General features: G+C 38.6%; 1 protein-coding gene across 7 annotated transcripts in view; it reads left to right on the forward strand.

Moving 5' to 3' along the window:
- The window catches only part of COL24A1 (collagen type XXIV alpha 1 chain), a 171,395-nt gene that overhangs the window by 110,349 nt on the left and 41,802 nt on the right, over positions 1-19,244 (forward strand). For all 7 annotated transcript variants that reach the window (XR_010884897.1, XR_010884898.1, XM_067300976.1 and 4 more), the window contains 9 exons: positions 1,151-1,204; positions 3,184-3,237; positions 5,463-5,516; positions 6,140-6,193; positions 13,426-13,479; positions 13,759-13,803; positions 13,920-13,964; positions 15,217-15,270; positions 18,328-18,381. Coding sequence is in view for 5 of the 7 variants with exons in the window: in XM_067300976.1 (XP_067157077.1) it covers positions 1,151-1,204; positions 3,184-3,237; positions 5,463-5,516; positions 6,140-6,193; positions 13,426-13,479; positions 13,759-13,803; positions 13,920-13,964; positions 15,217-15,270; positions 18,328-18,381 (468 nt within the window). In the remaining 2 variants the exon portion in view is untranslated. The remainder of the gene's footprint in view (positions 1-1,150; positions 1,205-3,183; positions 3,238-5,462; positions 5,517-6,139; positions 6,194-13,425; positions 13,480-13,758; positions 13,804-13,919; positions 13,965-15,216; positions 15,271-18,327; positions 18,382-19,244) is intronic.

A 19,244-nucleotide genomic window follows, 5' to 3' on the forward strand; every position in this document is an offset into this window, starting at 1 on the left:
TGTTTAAACAGTCAACCCACTTGACCTGCAGTTTTGAAGTTAATCCAGTTCACACGCATTTTTCTTTGCCATCACATTCGTCATGCAGTGTGTGATCCATTCTATGGAAAAGATCTCAGCTGAAATAAGATTAGACTAAGTGACCAAATAGCCAACTCACCTAACAAACCCATTCAATCTGCTAAAGGTGAGCAAAAACGGTAAGCCCCAGGACAGACTCTTTATCATTTGTACCAGTGGGGAATATCGACGCCATAGCCAGCAGCTCTGCTTTAGGCAGATGCTGCAGAACAGGCTTTACTCTGTCCCTGATTTATACACCAAGGCTCCATTTCAGAAAGGTACCTGAAGAACCTCCCTCCCTAGCTTTAAGCATAGCGTAGTCCAAGTGCAGACAATGTCACTTGCTAAGCGCTTTTTGAAGTAAGGCTACTACTTCATGCTTTTCTGAATCAGGGCCTTGCACTCTCATTTTTTTAAATTTACTTTGATAATAACAAGGGTATTGCAAGCCTTGGAATAACATTTTGAAAAGTACTTTCCTCTGTGCTTCCTATTCCATGTGGTACTTCTTGTTGTATCCAGTAGAAATTTATGGGAGAACCTCAAGAGAGTGTTGTTTTATTTATTTTTAAAAGAACTGAAAGGTTCTGAACCCCTGACTTCAAAGGTGTTTGGGGCTTCAACACTTCAAGGGAAAATTCTTACAGCAGCTGATCCAATATCATTTTTGTTTTGACTGGCTTTTACTTTTTTCCAGTGAATTTATGCAACTTGAAGTTTGTGGTCGGACTCAAGCACTGGCAGAACAATCACCACCTTTAACTGTATGTCTGTAAAGTTTTTAGCACTGCAAGGCTCAGCTGAGTGGCAGACACTAGGCACAGCATAAAGTTTAGATTCTTGAAGTTTCTTTTTTAGCTGTAACCTTCTACTGTCTGTGTATCTAGATGCAGTGATCTTCATGCACAGCCTGTAAGCTGGGTTCATTTGTGCAGCCCTCCCTTTCGACAGAAAGACTTGCCCTTGTAGTCCAGTGCTCTCTGGGATGAAGAACAGCCTCACACACCGCTGCTGGGTTGCTGGGGAGCTGCCGACCGTGAACCAGTATGGGCATTGCACTAATAAAGTCTGCTTATTTTTTGTACAGGGATCAGCTGGGTTACCTGGAGAAACTGGTCCATCTGGAAGCCTTGGTGAAAAGGTATAATAACACATCTGCCTATTCAGCAGCAAAAATCAGCTTTGAAAACCATTGGTGAGAGAAAATATTGGTGAGGGATCATTTACTGACCACTGTGAAAAAGCTAATCTTCTAATAGCTATTTCAGAGTGCAGGGATGTAATAAGTAGTAACCCAAATACTGAATTTGAGGTCCGCATCTGGTATCCTTGGTTTTACTTTGGCAATGAATTTAGAGCTGATAGATTTGGTATCTCGTTTGTATTATACCACGCACTTTACCATCCACTGCTGTTGAATCATAGAAACTGACACAACTGATATTTGTTTTATACACTGATCACTGATTTTGCTGCTATATAGTGAAGAGATGAAGGTAGAACAGTAAAATTTGGCCATATGCATTAGTAACTCGGCTGAAATACTTCTTAAACAAAGTTGAGTAAATAAGACAATATTGTTAGTTTTGTCTTCCCTACAGTGACACTTGTGTTTATTGAAGCAATGTTAGGCAGAGTTAATGTGACCAGAACAGTATAGATAGCTTAAGCGTATTTGGCATGGTTTTATTTAGGTGAAATATTTTAAAGCTGAAAAACAGGAAAATATTACTGGACTATGTGTCAGCTTCAGTTATAATAAAAACATAATTGTTTGTCAGAATGATCCAGCACCATTTGTATTTCTATCCTACAGGGATAAATTATTTCACCTAGACTGGTGGCTGCTATTTAAAGAGCCGTTATTGAAAAAAATCTACTCAGTGCTTTACTAGAACTTCCATGAAAATCTGGTGATAATTTTACTGTTGGTTTATGTAATATATGAAAGGAAATTATCAGTGAAAAGCACTGCTTGTTAAAACTTAGATTTAGACAAGTCTCATATGGTTTTAATCATAATATCATCTTAGAATTCAATGTCAAAGAATTCTTGTTCTTCATAATAACATTTTGCCCAGCAAGTGTTACCTTGGGATACTGTTGCTAGTTTAACTAGATTAATTAATCTATTGACAAATGGAAACAGGCTGGTATATTGTTTTCATTACTGTGCTGTTTCTGTGCAATTTATTATCTTACTCTTTTATGAGATTAAATACTACAGTGTGAACATGCTTTGTGGATTTAAATGACAGATGTACTTTGCGCATAATTATTTTAAGGAAATGTGTCCTTACAGGGTGTAACATAAAATATGTATCATTATCACTATGCTGTGTGTAGTATCTGCTATAAAAGTGTAATCTTTGTAATGGAGATAATCTACAGCCAGACCTGATGTTTGGGCTGAATGTTATATGGGTAAAAGATGAGAAAGGATGTGTGACAATAGTCCCTTTCTATTGCATCTATTCTAATTGCTTCCACTGCTGCTGTAGGGTTGGCCTTGCTTATACATATGTGCTTTTACTGGCATGCATTAAAGAAATGAGGGAGGGGGAACAACATTTTATTTTTTTTGTTTGTTTGCTGTGCTTATAAGTAAGGTGAGAGGTTTGTGGATTAAAGAACATAAATAACTATAAATATAGTGCACCCAATGGAGAGAAGGGATCTGCCAGCCACAGTTTGCAGAGATTGATGTAGTACCAAATCTCTTTTATGGTCTTCTAGGGAAGGGAAAGACAGAAAAACCCAGTTTTATTTCTTTTCAAAATAGGGATGGGCTTCTAGGGAAAAGAATTGCAGAAATTCCAAAACAGCGGAAAAGAAGCCTCTGCACTGCTTCTGAAGGGCAGTCTCTGGGTTGCCTGTGTTCCCTTTCCTGGATTTTCTTCCCCTGAACCAACTGTGTTATATGCTGCAAGAAGTGGTTCCCTTTGGCAACCAACTCCACTGCAGACTGTGGGCTACAGCCCTAATAAAAGTCCTCTTGGACCACGGTGGGATTGTTATCGCTGGTTAGCCTCGTTGGCCAGATATGCTTGGAACAGTGGAAATGGAATGAGTCAGTGAATGAGCACTCATTATTATTTTCTTTTTAATTTTTCATTAAAGGGAGAGCGAGGCAGTCCAGGACCAATAGGTCCTCCTGGAGAGAAAGGTGTCATGGTAAGTCACAAGCAAAGTGAAATCCATATTTATATTATTTACAAAGGCACTTTACCTTCCAAATGGGTAATAAATTCTCACTCTCCTGACTGTGCAAGCCTTATGGAAAAGAACAGTATTTATGATGTATTGTTTTGAGGAAGTTTCATTTAGCAGCTTTATCACTCTGTAGATCTATCATTACAAAGTGTTTTGCTGAATGAAGCAGCAGAACAACTGCATTTTTAAAAATCGCTTTCAGCAGACTTAGGTATGAAACTAAGCACAGTGAATTGAAAGGAGAGATAAAGAAAGACAGGAAAGTAAAATCTGTGGTCTGCTATGTATATTGGGGTAACACAAACTATTCTAGTAGGCAGACTGGTAACCAGAGTGATCTCTTGTGCTACTGCACAGCAGTACAGGGACAGCCCCTGGCACCGCTCCAGCGGGAGGACTGGCTTCCTGACAGCACCGCTTGTCATAAATCAGGATGCAATGTTTCATGCAGCATTTGACAGTCCAGAGGCCCACATGTGCAGTGGCACATGAGTGTTACAAATGACTTGGCTCTGTTTCACCACCGAAGTTCGGAGCCTGGCCTCAGTAGCAAGGTCGTTCCTTCTGGTGCCAGCCCCATATCAAGCAGATTGTCAGGGCACAAGAGTATAAAGCTATGTCGCCCACTGCCACGTTCACTTTGAACTTCTCAGGGAGATGTGGTTAGCATTTGGTCAGGTGTTTTGTAGTGAGCCCTGTGATGGCCTCAGAATGTTTAGAGAATGCTGACAGGCTTTAAACTGTCTGCTTAGGAGGAGCTCAGAGGGATCCTTTCAGAGGGATTCCTTTATAGCAAAACCTGTTTTTCAGTGTCAAAGCAATGTTAATGATGGGACTCTAGGCTCATATCATGAGTATGCCAAATATCAGTCCCAGAGATTGGTTTGAATTTATCTTTTATTTAATATTAAAGTCAGCGTAGAGTTGACATTCTACCAGATTGATATACTCTTTATCCATTGACTTAGCATAGGTGCTGTGTCTAGTTATCTGGCACCGATGCAGCAGGCAGTGGTGGTCAAGTCTCAGTGATCATATGTAGAGATCACAGATGTGGGCCTAAGAGCAATGTAGGGCGGCATGTTCTTCTTTCTGCTCGTATGTGGAAATGGATATTATTATTGAACCTTTGCAGCAGTTACCCTTTGCACATCGCATCCATTGCCGAGGAAGAGACCAAGCACCCTCAGGCTGCACACCAACTTAATGATCCGTGCAGCAGAGAGGATGATTTCTGAAGCACTCCTTGCTTCGTTAAACCTCTCTGATCTGAATTTATCTTCAACCAGCTCCTTTTGATCCAGGAAAAAAAAACTCATCAGGGAGCTGAATAAAGGAGGATTTATTAATGTAGGATTCTATCTTATAAACTACATTTTATCAATTGGTAGGCATGTTTGCTGCCATAAGTAAATCCACTTAAGTCATAGTACTAAGAGTCATACCCAGTAGTAAGTGTTCACAGCCCATGGACAGGAGCCATGCTTGGCATTTTGTCTTGGCCAGCCCTGCCTACACTGAGATATTCACACCACTGTCACGTGATGATTTTGGACATGGTCAAAAAACTCTGCAGGATGCATTAGCACACTTAACTGACTCACTCATTAAGTATAAATCCACCACTGAATTGAATGTTAAATGTTATTCTAGGCTGCTGGCTCTAATGATGGTTTTCCTCCCCCAAAATCATCATTGCCTCAGAGCATTACTTCTAGGAGTAGGTAAAACTTTGTGAACATTTCAGACATTTGAAAGGCTTTAATCATCACAAGAAGCTCATGCTCATATCTTATGGTGCTAGAAAGAAGTTTGCAATTCAAGAATTCTCTGAAGATTGTATTACTAGTTCTGTGCAGATGACTTTAAAAACATCAAATTCATTTAGATTGCAGCAGCTTTTTTATTTTTCAGTAATTTCTCTCTCAGCTAGTGCAAAAACAGGTTTTGTAAGCTCTGCCTGCCTATTTGCTGGAAAACTTCATAGGATCCTTTAACATCTTTGTGATATATCCAAACTAATATGTGTTTTCTAAATAAATTTTTACAAGATTAAACATTTTATTAACATACCTCAAATTTCAGGCAATTGACTGGATTTGTTGTTGTTGTTGTTGTTGTTATCTACATTTTGAACAATTTTGATAAAATTATTCTGTCTTTTTTTGTATTTATTTCAATTTTAGGGCTACCCAGGGCCTCCAGGAGGCCCTGGACCTGTGGGACCAGAAGGATTGCCTGTAAGTATAGAGCAGTGCTTTGACTTGACCTAAAATGTATGATTTTTTAAATTGTCTATTTACTGTGCTGAAGTTAAGAATGCTTGCCAATTTGTACTGCAGCCAGTAAAACTGTCATGACCCACCCAAACACAAAGTCTGTTCACCTGCTCTTTACCAGGATGAACCATGAGACACATGAAAACTAATTATATCATTTACTCACCCATTTAAAAATTACTCATTGATACAAGTAGAGAAGTAGAATTTTTTGAGGATGATTTATTATTGCACAGTATTGCACAGCAGTTTTATTTTTAATTCACTGATGCTTAATATAATCTACATGTATTCATTATATTTTTAGCTTAATTATTAAACAAAAAGAATTTAATTTCGTGATTTGGCGTATAATTGTATTATCATTTGGCTATAGGTCATCAGTAGAGACAAAAACTGAATCTTCTATAGCAAATTGTTAGGTTTTGTTTTTTTTTAACATAATATTGCTGAAATATAAGCGTCCTTTGACAATTTTGGGATGTTGGATAGCACTAATGTAGCCAACAATCACATCATGATTTCTTATTCAGAATAAAGTTCCACAGGGACTGCAATGAATAATAATTTTATTTGGCATGCAGGGACCCTCCGGGACAGAAGGACCACCAGGGCCACAGGGACCTAAGGGAAGAAGAGTAAGTAATGTTGGTATTTATAACTACCGTTGGACTGTTGCAGTGTTGTATGAGGCTTTTTGTTTATCAGCACTTCATTTATGTCTTTGGAAAGAAAATGAAAATCTCTAAGGCATAGCTGAGAGAGAGAGGAAAAAGCAAAGCCAGGTATATCACCCAACAGAAGGCAGTGTATTCCAGCATCCCAAACCTCGGATTAGACTGTCATTTGTATTTCCTGTATGTTTTCAGTGAAACTTGAACCCTTTTTTCATTGTATAGAAAACAATAATCCAAAGGCCAGGTAAACCAATGAGGAGTCTATCCATATCAAGATCTGGAGGTTTTTCTCCAGTTTCATTAGATAAAGGTAGATACTTAAGAAGCGAATATAATGTAGAACCTTACTATTTAAAATATAAAAGATTGTGATTAGTAAATTTCTTGTAATGTGAAATTTGCTAACAACATATTCTTTCATGTTTCTTTCTCATGGTTACTAAAATATTAAATAAGTGATTAGGTAAAGAGATATATTTTTCAGTATATTTGAAATGCATACAGTGCTTAGAGACTTAGCAGTACAAGATTATTCGTAAAAGAAACTTCACGTGAGTTTTCATTCTTTAGTATAGTTTCCTCCTCCCTCCAAAGAAATCTGTTGTAATTTTAGCTCTTTGTTCATGGGGCCCATTTGTGAAATATAGCATATGAAATGTATAATTTCTGCTAAAAATTTGGAATAGTGGTACTAGACTACCCCATGTTAGGAAAGGATTCCAGCTGCCAATGCCAAGTGTTTGGAACAGTTTTTTGTTTAGTTTCAGACATAGAATATAATTCATCCCAGACTTTAGTTCAGTCAAATAGGTGAAGCAGATTTGAACATATAACCATATAGACTTAGAACTCTTTGTGCTGGCCTGAAGTACCTATCTTTAATAGGAGATTTGTTTGAGTTTGGGTTTCAGGATTAAGGAAGTTATCCTAACACTTCAGTTGCTCATAGAAAAGGACATACTCACTATCACCAGAGAGAATATTCATGGTCTTCTGAAAACAGTGCTCATTCTTCCCTTACGATAGATTTGTTTTTAGAAAGCTTATTTAAAAGTTTAAAAAAGATTAAAAGATTAAAAGTAAATTTAGTTCAGAAACTGAACAGGTGACCTGTGAGAAATGGGAAACATACTTAAATATTTGGAATGAACTGTTAATGACTTGCATTGATTTGACCCAGTTGAATAACTAAAGGTATCTTTGTTAATGTTTGTTCCTTAGTATAATGCTGCAATAAAGTTTAACACCTCATTTGATGTACTTCACACACATGTAATTTATCAGTGCCTAGAAAACTGAGTTGATCAAGTTTGTCAGGCAAAACTGAAATGCAGATGTGTTTGTTTATGAAATATATCTGACAAAACTCAGAGACTCATTAATTAGATGCAGAGGGCATGAATCCAACCTCACTTTCAGGAATGTGGAACCCCACTGGTGTGCACAGAGTTACACTACCTAGAAATGGGGAAAGAGGGAGAGTCCAACCCAAGCAATGGCTAGCAGAGGAGCGGCTCCTGAAGCGCTGGGAAGGTGTTTATACAAATACACTTGGTGGAGAAAGGCTCTAGGGGCTCCAGGGAGCCCTGTGTTAATGCTAAACTAATACTAAAGCAGCCTTCTCTGCCAGGAGGGGGGAATCTCAGCTTTTGTTTGGAGAAGGGGGAGGGAAAAAACAGCCCTTTTACTTCACAGACAGCTTTGAAAATACTAATCAAAACAGAGGAATGCAAACCAGTTGAGGCTGAAAGGAAGTAGCAGTTTGGCTCCAATTTTTCATCAATGGCCTGATTCAGCAAAGCAAACGGATACACTTATCTCTGTGATTTCTGTGGGAGCATGTTCAAAGTGAAATGCATGACGAAGTGTTTTGCTGACTTGGGACACACAAGCCAATGACATCTGGATGAGGAGTATACATATGCACCATTTTCAATGTAAAATGCTTTTGCTCAGGCTTCATCTAGAAAATAAAACCCCTTGGGCCATATCTGTCCACAGAAGTTAGTGTATGGTTCTTCACCTGTGGGATGCGATGAGTTAGAAGGCCAGCTCAAAAGTAATTCAGTGTAAATTTTCTAGTCATCCCTGAGCTGGGAACTGAGCTGCTGCTGGCTGCACACTGTACTTCCCTTGGACTCGGCATTCCCCCAGCACTCCCCCTCTGATCCCTCCCTCCTGGCAGTCCGTCTGCCAGCGTCACTGGAGCTGGAGTCGGGGCCAAGCTACCACTAGGAGTGTGGGGTCCTGCCTGCTCTCCTCCTGCCCAGCAGCGCCTGTTACCTGCCATTGTTTTAGTGGGGGGAAGTCTTATTTTAATTTAGATTCTCTTTTGAATGTAGGAGGTAGTATTTTATTTAAGGACTGTCACCTCTGTCAACTGAGCCAGGAATTTTTGAGGGAGCCTCTCTATGTTTTTGGGCAACACATTGTGGAGTAGAGTGCTTATGATTAAATATCACTCAAAATAAATCCCAAACATCCCAAGCTGTGTGGAAGATCCCATTTGGAGCTGCAGTTTAGGCCTTTGCCTCCATCCAGCATCATTGGGAATGCTTCTTGGAAGGCATCTCAGAGCAGTCCCAGGTCTTCAAGCTCTGCAAATGAACTCCCTTTGAAGCTGCTGAGAATTTTGCCTATTTACAACATCAAAATATCAGGCTTAAAGTGAAATCTAGCATAAGGAAAATATCTGGGGACCCTGGAAACCCCGGGTTTGTCATCACTGGATTCAGAATGAGAGCAGTGTCAGAACCCTGAGCTCTGTGTGGCAGGCCTCAGAAAAATTCATACCACAGTCACATACAGAAGTTAAATAAAAGCATATGGAAATTCCACTTCATTGTGTATTAAAACAAGAACCTATCCCATCTTCACAGCTGGAATCTGCAGGAAGTCTTACGAGCACTGACTGTCTATTTCTGCGCTGTCACACAGTGGAATTCCTTCATCTCATAAATTCTGGCCCTTTCAGCAACCAGTTTGTATCCAAGATTACCCAGCAGGCTACTTCTGCTTGAGAGTATTCAGCTGCTCAGTCTGCAGTATATGGGGGAACTCTGGCCAGCTGAAGAAGGCAGATTGCCTAGGAGCCTATGGAGCATCTTGCTGTTGGGGAATTTTGGGAATATGCCACTGAGCATAGTGCTAGCACAGACCTTCCTCTGCTCATGCTCAAGACTTGATGCACTTAAACTGAAATCACATGGAAAGCTGGGTCCTTTTATGACCCACATTTTATTTTTTACTGTTTAATCTCATGAAAGCATAGAGGGAAAACACTGCTTTGTAGATACTTCAAAGGCAGAATGACACTCTGGGAGGTGGGAATAATTGTATCTAAAGGGGGGAATTTCTCCCCAAGATCAGAAGAAACACATTTAGGGGGAGGATATGCTGCTAGCAGTGCTGGCAGCCTTGAAGCCACTCTTGCATGTTCTTTTGTTGCTGCAATTCTATGTGCTCATGTATGGAGAAGAAAACTAGAATATCAGGGTCTGGTGCTGCTTTTTGTTCATACTATAATTTCTGATTAATACAACTATTGCTTTTAATTTGAGGAGAAGAGAGAGAGAGTATCATTAGATTCACTTCATAGTTGAGACCTAAGCAAAATTCTCAATAGTTACTTGGGCTCTTAGCAGTGAGTATTCTTCAGACTGTTGTTCAGTGTTTTAAAGATTAGGAAGAAATAATTTTTCTGGTCTTATTTTCCTGGAATGTAGCTCATTAAATTCAATCTTGAAAATACAGATAAATGGCATAGTGATGTGCCATAAATTTGGGATCAGGCAACAGCAGCAGATGTCCTTTGCAGCCAGTAAGGTTATCCCTGCTTCAGTTGTGTCTGTATTGGCCTGAGGAACCTCAACTGCATGAGGACATCAGTAAGTGCTGAGTGTGTTTATCTATCTAAAATTGTTCAAAGGAAGTAAGATTAAAATGGATGTCATTTCCCAATGTTCTTCCATGTCAACCATCAGAAGAGAGAAGTAGCTACACAGTGTGTTTATGTATTTCATTCTTCTTACATTTAGGAGGCAAGATGAGGAAGAAAAACAAAAAGAGTTGATTGATGCCGTTTGCCTTTTAGGTGAACTTTTTCTCAGTTTATTATCTTTGAATCTTCAACACAATGTACTCCATTTTAGAAACAAAGCTAAACCCATGCCAAAAAAAAGTAGTAGCAATCATTTGGCAGCTCTATTCCTCAGCTCTGTTGCAACCTAAATTAAATAACAGCAGGCAAATCATGTGCATCTCTCATTCTGTACTAGCTATAGTAGGAAATGATACAGATCCAAATAATCTGTGCCAATAATGAGTCACACTGTACTATTTATAGGGATGTTATGGTGTGCTTTTGTTAGAACATTAAATTGCCTTACCCTTGGATTCCTGCATCCTGCTGTATGCCAGGCTAGAGGTAGGTTACAGAAAGGCATTGCCCGGAGCCAAAAGTTGAGCATCATGTTGGTTTACTTTGTTTTCACTTCAAAATTACATTGTAAATGGTTGGTGTTTGAACAGTAGGCCTTTTCACTTCATTACTGGTGATCAAATCAGTTGTCATTCTCTTCCAAATGACTGGATGGTTGATGCTAGCTCCACTGAAGTGATAGTGCCTGTAGGACTTGCAGAAAGGTTTTGGTGCATTTAATACAACACAGACTGAGAAACTTGTTCAGTTTCCTGACTCGACTGTTTCTCAGACTATGGGTTGTGACCCTCTTTATGATTAAAATGAAGTCACACAGTGTTGGATGAATTTATCTCTTGATATTTATAATGAAAAAATAAAACCTAGAAATAAATTTTTTTATTCTACAAATCCATAGAATCAATATGGGTCCTTTTTCCTCCTTCAATATTTCATCTTGAGATTGTATCAGCCCTGCGGCAGGATGCACAAAGACAAATGATGGGTTATGTATCTAAAGTTTAGAAAAACACTAAAACTATTCTGCAATTTCTTGGCTTAACATTCTGAATTTCCACCTTCCTGTGTTCCCCTAGCATTTGTTCTCAGAGAAGTTTCACCTGAAATCAATACCAAATTGTGGGACTTTAAAGTAAGCCTGCTTAGTCTGCCTGGAATTTTCATCACAACACACTTTTTGTGCGTTATAGATACCAGTTAAAGAAAAAGTGCAGAGAAGTAACCTGACATTAATTTGATCAAAATATTTAGTTTACTTCTGAATTATACTGTTTAGTAATTCAATAATCCAACTTACACACTTACATAATATAATGTGAGGCCCAGTCATGTAGCTCTTACGTAGGCCTACCTCACCTTTGAAAACGGTGGGAATCTTTTGGATCTGGGCTGCAGTTGCGTTGAAGTTCACCAGGAGTTTTTCCACAGACTTCAATAGTCTTTGTATTCGCCCTTTCTCAACCACAGCCCTGCAGCAACTAGGAATATGTTCTTTTGTACCCTCTTTTCTCCTCTAGCATGAAAAATTGCCTGTAAATACCCAGTCCTGGTTCAAACCAAAATAAGAAAGATAACCTGGATAACTCACAGAAGCTGTGTCCAAAACTACTAAGGTATCAGAAGTATTCAGACAGCTTTCCCTGCCCGTTCATTTTCCCTGTCCTATGGTTTCTGCGTTTCCTAGGGCTGGCCAGAAGCAGAAGTGCTGAAATGCTGTCGGATAAGCTTCTCATGGGATATTTCTGGCTCTACCAGAGGATGTAATTTTATATCAGCTCACAGGAAAGGCCTTTTTGTAAGAGATTTCTGTTTCAGAAGCAAAGCCTAGATGATTCTGGGTATACACTGTTCCCGAGTTACCAATGAGTCATTTCTTTCACTGAAATTCTCGAGAGAGTGACTGCTTGTCATCTGTTGTGGCACAGGTTTTGATGTGCTGCAGTAAATCAAAGTCAGAGAGAGAACAAAATTCTGTGATATTTTGTCTCAAAAAGTCAAGAGGGACATAGAAGTAGCAGACATTTTTGAGGAAAGAGTAATCTAAATAAAATCAGATGTGCTTCCAACCAAGTCATTACACAAGCCCTATTATTGCCTATTAGAACAATATTACAACTCTCTGGAAATTGGACACGGTTGCCTGCCCTACACTATAAACCATGACCCATGATGTAGGGCACTCTACATCTCAGAAAAGTGCTTTGAAAATACAGATCATTTTCCTCTAGGCATGCAGTAGCAATGTGCTAGTTCCCTCTGACTGATGATGCCAGCCCATCATAGCCCAGATGCTGCCAGGAAAGCTGGGATCTCTCATCCTCTCACTGTGCACTGCTGTAAAGACCTGTCACCATCGTCTTGATGTTCACTGAGTTCTCACTTAAAATGGTCGTTTGTTTTAGATTTTTATTAGCTGGTTTTATTTTCAGTATCCAAGCAGTTGTTGTGTTTAGAATTATGGAAATACCCTCATAAGTCAGCATAGATAAAACATTCTTTTCTATTTTGCTCATTACCTATTTTAGGTTTGTTTGTTTTTTCACTTGTAAATTAAGGATTTGAATATCTGATATTAAACAATCATTTCTGTAAATTTTGAGCATAAATACTTGCTAAATTTTAATACAGTAATATAAAATAATAGTCTATCTTTTCTCATGTATTTGTTATAAAATGTCAATTTACAATAGACGTTTTAGCCTAGTAATACAGCAATTCACTATCTGAGATCATAAATTGGTTTTAATCTTGCCTCAAACTGATTTACTAATCAAAGAACTTTATCTGCCTGTTTTAAAGTCTTACTAGAAAGCTGTATTTTTGCATGTACAATTTATAATTTGCTCAAAAGAAAGCACCCTGTATAACCAATGTTCATGTAAATACTTCTGTAAATGCTCATGTAAATATGTCTGTTGCATGCATACAAAGTGGATGGAAAAGAAAGCAGAAAATATCTGCCTGCAAACTGTGTCTAGCAGAGACCCTAAACATCTTGTTTAAATATTTTAAAAAAAGGAAGAGCTTTCTTCTTAAACTCATATTGCAGCAAGCTGGAAACTGATTTTACAGCCTTTGATGCTTTATTTCACACTTAACATACAATGAAAATTGATTTTCATCCTGTGGATTTTCAGAGTGCATGCTAACAAAATACGTTGTTTCCCTCTCCTAAGGTTTATGTTGTATCTCTCCTGATGATAACCAAAAATAATGCTGAATTAATATCCCAAATCACCTCTTTAATACTCAGGGGCCAAGAGGTTCAGATGGTCCATCAGGAGAAGCGGGGACACAAGGCGTTAAGGTAAGTGCATTGCTCAGTACACAAAACATTTAGATAGCCCATGACAGACAAGACAAAAAAATGAAGCGTATCGGGAGCCATAATAAGTTTCCATTTAATACAAGAGGACACTAGCAAACTTCTGCCCTAAAGTACTTCCTTATTATGATATATGCGCATCTAAGCCTGAATCTGCAATTTCTGCAGTGTTACCCTGCATTTAAACTGACAGCACATGCATGTTATGCAGCTTATCTAGCAAATGCGCATAGAGCTCACACATTGTTCGTTATTTATCAGGGAGAAAGAGGAGATCCCGGAAAGAAAGGACTCCCTGGGCTCATTGTAAGTATCAGAGCCAATCTTTGTATTAAGACATAATGTAGTTACTGTAAATTTCTGGGTTGTGTTTGGAATTTAGCTGAAGCAAGCATTGTCTTTCAATATTTGTCTTTGACCAGGGTAAGGCTGGAAATCCAGGGGAAAGAGGAGATCAAGGAATACTAGTAAGTACTGAAATGCTATGGTACTTCTACCAAGACAAACAAAAATTCAGACCTTACTCTGACAATATAGTTTGCATTTGTCATGAAAGAATCAGGGGCTGAAGTGGGAGCAAGTGTGAGTGTAGCCTGTTCTGCTACTAGACCAGTGTTTTCATGGATGATTTTCCAAAGAGTGCTATATGATAGCCCATTGCAGCAGAAAAAATAGCACTTGTAGTGAGTAGGAGAGTACTAGAAGTTACTTCATGTATTGAAGTAGTTCTGTTGTAGTTTTAAATGGGAAAATCATTGTGGCATAGAGATATAGTTCTCTGACAGATTTTAGAGTAGATGTGTACTATCAGTATGGGGTTGAATATATAAAATGCATACTGTGTATAAAGACAAAAATTCCTTTTTAGGGCTTGTTTCTATGGAAGTGTAAGGTGTTCTTTTGTAAAGATGGTTACTAGCCAATCCAAGTTGCAGCAGATTTGAAGGAAGGAAGGAAGTAGGAAAGCAGAAAACTAAGCAGTAATGGTATTGATTTTGTGCTGAAATGGTGACTCAAAATGTTGGTTGCCACTGAACTTCTCTTTGCCCCTTTTGCTCAAATCTGGAAGGTTGTTGCCTCTCACTCTTGGCATAATGGGTTTTCATTTTCTCTTCTTACACTGACTTTTGTATGTAGCTATACATACAGAAATAAATGAAGCAAAACCTCTTTAGGTTGAAATGATGGGAACTAGTACAGTTATTTCAGAGTACAAAATACTACTCTAGCACTCCTACAACTACAATTTCTAGAAGGGGATATGAGACAGATATGCAGTGAGCCAGGCTGAACAGAAAAGGCTTCTTGCCCCCTACACTACGCCACTCGCGTTGTGGTGTGAACCTCGCTGATGATCTCAAACACTGTTTGTAAGACAGGACACTGGTAACGTTGTGGGCAGGTGCAGTTTGCACACACAAACAACACGTGAGGCTAAGGAGAATGGGAGGAACTGGTAAGTGGTGGGTCAGCCAGGAGGCGTCCCTACATCAAAGAAACAGAGGCAGGGTTCACCCAGGGCTCCCTTACCTGCCACAGGACCTAGTGCTAGGGTAACACGTGTCATCTAGAAGAAAAGGCTGCACTTATTTCTTGTGTATTTCTGAACAAATTATTGAGTAAGCAGAAATAAGAAAGGATGTGGCTTTTTACAGAATATGAAACAGCTTGTTTCCTACTGATTTTTTAATTTTATTTCATTTTATTTTAATCTTTCAGGGTCTGCCTGGGCCTCCCGGAACCACAGGAGACAGGGGGCCAATGGGAGAGCCAGTAAGTTGATTGTTATGGCGGCTTAATAATTTTTCCACACATTGTACTGAATTCCTTGGAAGCTTGAGCTCAATTTTACCAAGATTTGGTGTTGTCCGCTGTGGTTAAATATGAATCATGGGGTAATTGTAACAAAACTACAGAGCCAGAGTCTCCCTCCCTTACTTAGCACAACTCATGCATAAGCAGCCCTGTTGATCTTTTGGGGAAGCGCTGCAGTAAGGAGCAGACAGCATAGGAGAGCCTGACAGAGTTTTGACCTCAATATTATGTGACTTTATGCTGCATTGAGGTAGACATCTGTAATTATGGATTATGTAAATTTATGTGTAAATACAGATACAAGCGGTAATTTTTTTCAGGCAAATTTTATGATGGTTATTCAGGAGCTTGGGGGCCACGTCTATTTGGCAGGTTAAAGTTTCAACAAAAAAGACACTGCTCTAATAAACTTCAGACATTCCTCTGCTGACTGAATTCCTATTCTGATTATTACTATTTCAAAGCCACACTCACTTTTATGTGGCTGATGTTGTAACAATAGATCATGCAGGATCTGCAACAAATATATGCAATGTCCTGAAAGGTGTAGTCATGACACGAATACTATTGCATCACCATCTCTGGGGGAAAGTCAGATTTTATAAATATAGTGAAAGAGTGTGTGCTTTCCTAGGAGGACTTAGGAGAAGGCTGCTGTTTTATAGTGCAGAAACTTAAGAGTTGTCAAAATTTGACTGGTTTTGTTGCTTTTTAAAAGTTCTTTTGCACAGCAAATGACATATAGTTAGTTTAAATCTTGAAGGTGAATTGTTGATATAAAGTATATTAGTTCTACTAATTATTATTATATGCAATATCATTAAATATTATTATTACTTGTACTGATCTGCAGGCTGACAGAGATGCTTACAGAAAGTTATTGCACAGTTTTTTGAACAGAAAAATTATAACAGTCAACAGGTTCTATTTTAGTAAATTTTCTTTTAAATATAACTACCTACTCATTTCAGTTGACAGCTTCATAGGAAGATAAGATGTGTCAACAAGAAATGGATTTATAATGTTTATTATTGGATTCCTATAGTTTTATCTCTTTCATATCATCTGATCTGTTTTATCTAGTCTCCTCACTGTGACATCTGAGAATTCTTGCAATGCCAAGTTTACATACAAGTTTCCTGCCATTTGCCGGTCAAACCTGAATTCTCATATGTATAGAATGACTATCAGCCTTATCTAATCTAAGCAATCTACTCTTGAGCAACCTACATTTCTGTTGTGCACATCATGGTAGAATCTACACTTGCAACATTACAATTAAGAAAAGTTTATCCTGTGAGCAGGATGCTATTTCTTTCAAGTGCTGAAAGAGTAAAATGACTTTTTCTGGATAATGGTATGTGGAGCTACAAAGCAGCTTGGAAAATGACACAGGACATTACAAAATGAAATGCACGGCTTGCTTTTTTTTTTTTTTTTTTAAGCTGCTTGTCCAAGCAGCTTGACTTCGTCTTCCATCAGCTGGTCACTGCACAGAAGGCAGCTGCTGAGGTGGTTTCTCTGGCCCCGTCACTAGTTCTGCACAGAGCAGAGAAATGCTAATTATTGGTGGAAGAGCAGAGAAAATTAAGCAGTTAGAACTATTTGTAGCAATAGGCTTGGTCTTATTTTACCTATTTGTCAGACCTTTCAGTAAAATCCTTGTTTGTAAATTATCGTTTGTTAATAGTTAAAAGGGGTCACCATATTGCTCTAAATTTTTGACTTCTGAAGTTCCCTGTGAGTCACAGGGGAGAGATATTTTGCCAAGCCAGCAGGTTTAGCTCCATGGGAATATTATGAAGAAAGTTTTTGCTCCTGAATCAAACTTAAGCTTTGGGACACTGGAATAATAGAAGGCCGTGGAGCTGCTGCAAACCTAAACGAATGCACTTGCATTTAGCCCAGGTGAATTCTCCCTGGGAAATTTACTGCAGTTTCAGTTGTTGCTTACACTTAAATGAAACTGTAGGGTAAAATACACACAGCTGCTGAAATCCTCTCAGTAATATACAGTTTACATTTGTGCTAGAAGGGAAGAACAGATTTGCATTATCACTACCAGGTCATCAGGAGCAGCAAAACCATGTGCATAGTCTGTAATGAGGAACTTAAAGGGAAAAGAGTAGATATTTGCTTGAAAGGCTTCTATCACAAATACAGGTAGCAGCATCTTTTCTTTATATGGGAATAATAGAGCAACAAAAATGTTTTAAGTTTAGAGTCTCTTTAAACAGAGATGAATCCAAAAGGGATAAATGGCTGTGAATTTTCTCAAAGTTCAGAGAATGAATGCATCCAGGGGTTTGATTTGTCTTGACATATATTCATAGTGACTATGCAATCAGCTATAAGCTGTGAAAGGCAAACTCTACCCATTAGGCACGTAAATCCTGCTCTGTGAACAGATGTAGACATTCAAATTTGTACACAGAACTTGAGCATGCTGCTTTAAGAAAAGATCCGTAGGTGTTACTGCGATAAGTTTATTACTCGTACTGTGGCTTACAAGAACAGTGACTCCTACTATTACCAAAAAGGCTCCAGTCTGCAGTCTGTTACACCTCAGTGATTGTCTTCTATAAACGTTGCTAAATCCATAAAGTGAAGCACAGAGTAGTTGTTTTCAGTTAATTCTGTACCAGACTGTAGGCTTTTCGACAAAACAAACCAGACAGAGTCTAACAAACCTTAATTAAACAAAGTCTCAGTTAATCAAGAGGACAGCTTAGTTTAGATAATAATTTACTTTTGGCCTAAAAGAAGGGAGATCTGTGCTAATCTTTTGAAACCTGTTATTTTACTGTGTCAAGACTGGCAATAAGATCTTCAGTGCTCTTGACTGTATCCCATTGTGGTACTTGCATACACCGTGGGATTCAGGAGGAAAGACAATGAAATACACCTTATACCAGTTGGCAGGGTTGTGCAGAGACAAAATCAAGACTACCACGTAATTTGATATTATGTGCTGCTGTAACTGAATGATGCATCCAGAATTTTGTTTAATGCCAGGGTCCAAGAGGACAACCAGGAGATGCTGGCCCTACTGGGGAAATGGGTTTTGAGGTAAGCTTTTAAGGATCTGCATGTGAACTTATTAAAAACACTCAAAGGACAGAATCTGCCTGGACAATGTCTTCAGGAACTATTTTTGTTTTACCTGCACCTGACTTAAATACCATGAGCTATTGAGAGTTTCACTTATAGCTGTTACAACAAACAATGTCTAAAATAAGCAACTTCTGTTTTAAGCACTGTCTTTAAGCATATTTTCATGAGATCTGCACCTAGAAGTTAAAAGTTAAGTTGAACAAAGGGCGTTTTTCCTGGAAGAAGCACCGTTTTCCTTGCAGTTAGCTTGTCCAAGACTGAGGGGTTGCAACTGGAACAGCATTAATCATGTGTCTTTGCGAATGGTAGAAGAAGAAAAGCAGCTGCAGGCAGTCTTCTTGCTAACTTTTGCTTCTATTTTTTGCTTTGTTTTTAGTATCTCTTTGAAGGAAATATGACAGAATATATTAGCCACATTTGCAATGAAGTAGCTGAGGGATGAGCTCACTCAGAACAAAAGGAGTTTAGTTTATTCAAGGATATGCACTTCCTCAGTCACCCAGAACCCAGTTTTTCTGACTGCCTATTAAGAAAAGGTTTAATTGTAAACTCTACAAGAAGTTATCTGATACCATTAATTCCTCAAGGAGTTTGTCTCCAAGTCTACATTTGTTGTCCCAAAGGTATATCTACTTGGCTCCAAGCCTAAACAGTGATAGAGTTGTCAGTCAGGTTTGCAACAGATGAATTATTGCTTAGCCTGCTAGTAATTTATGATGAAGGATACAGACTTAATGGTGTTGCTGAGTCTGCAATATATTCCTGATCCGCCATGCAGTCCTGAACTCCTCCTGTACCATCTTTTCTCTTCTTCTGTT

This window comes from Apteryx mantelli, chromosome 8 (assembly GCF_036417845.1).
Source record: "Apteryx mantelli isolate bAptMan1 chromosome 8, bAptMan1.hap1, whole genome shotgun sequence".
In the NCBI taxonomy this organism is placed as follows: Eukaryota; Metazoa; Chordata; class Aves; order Apterygiformes; family Apterygidae; genus Apteryx; species Apteryx mantelli.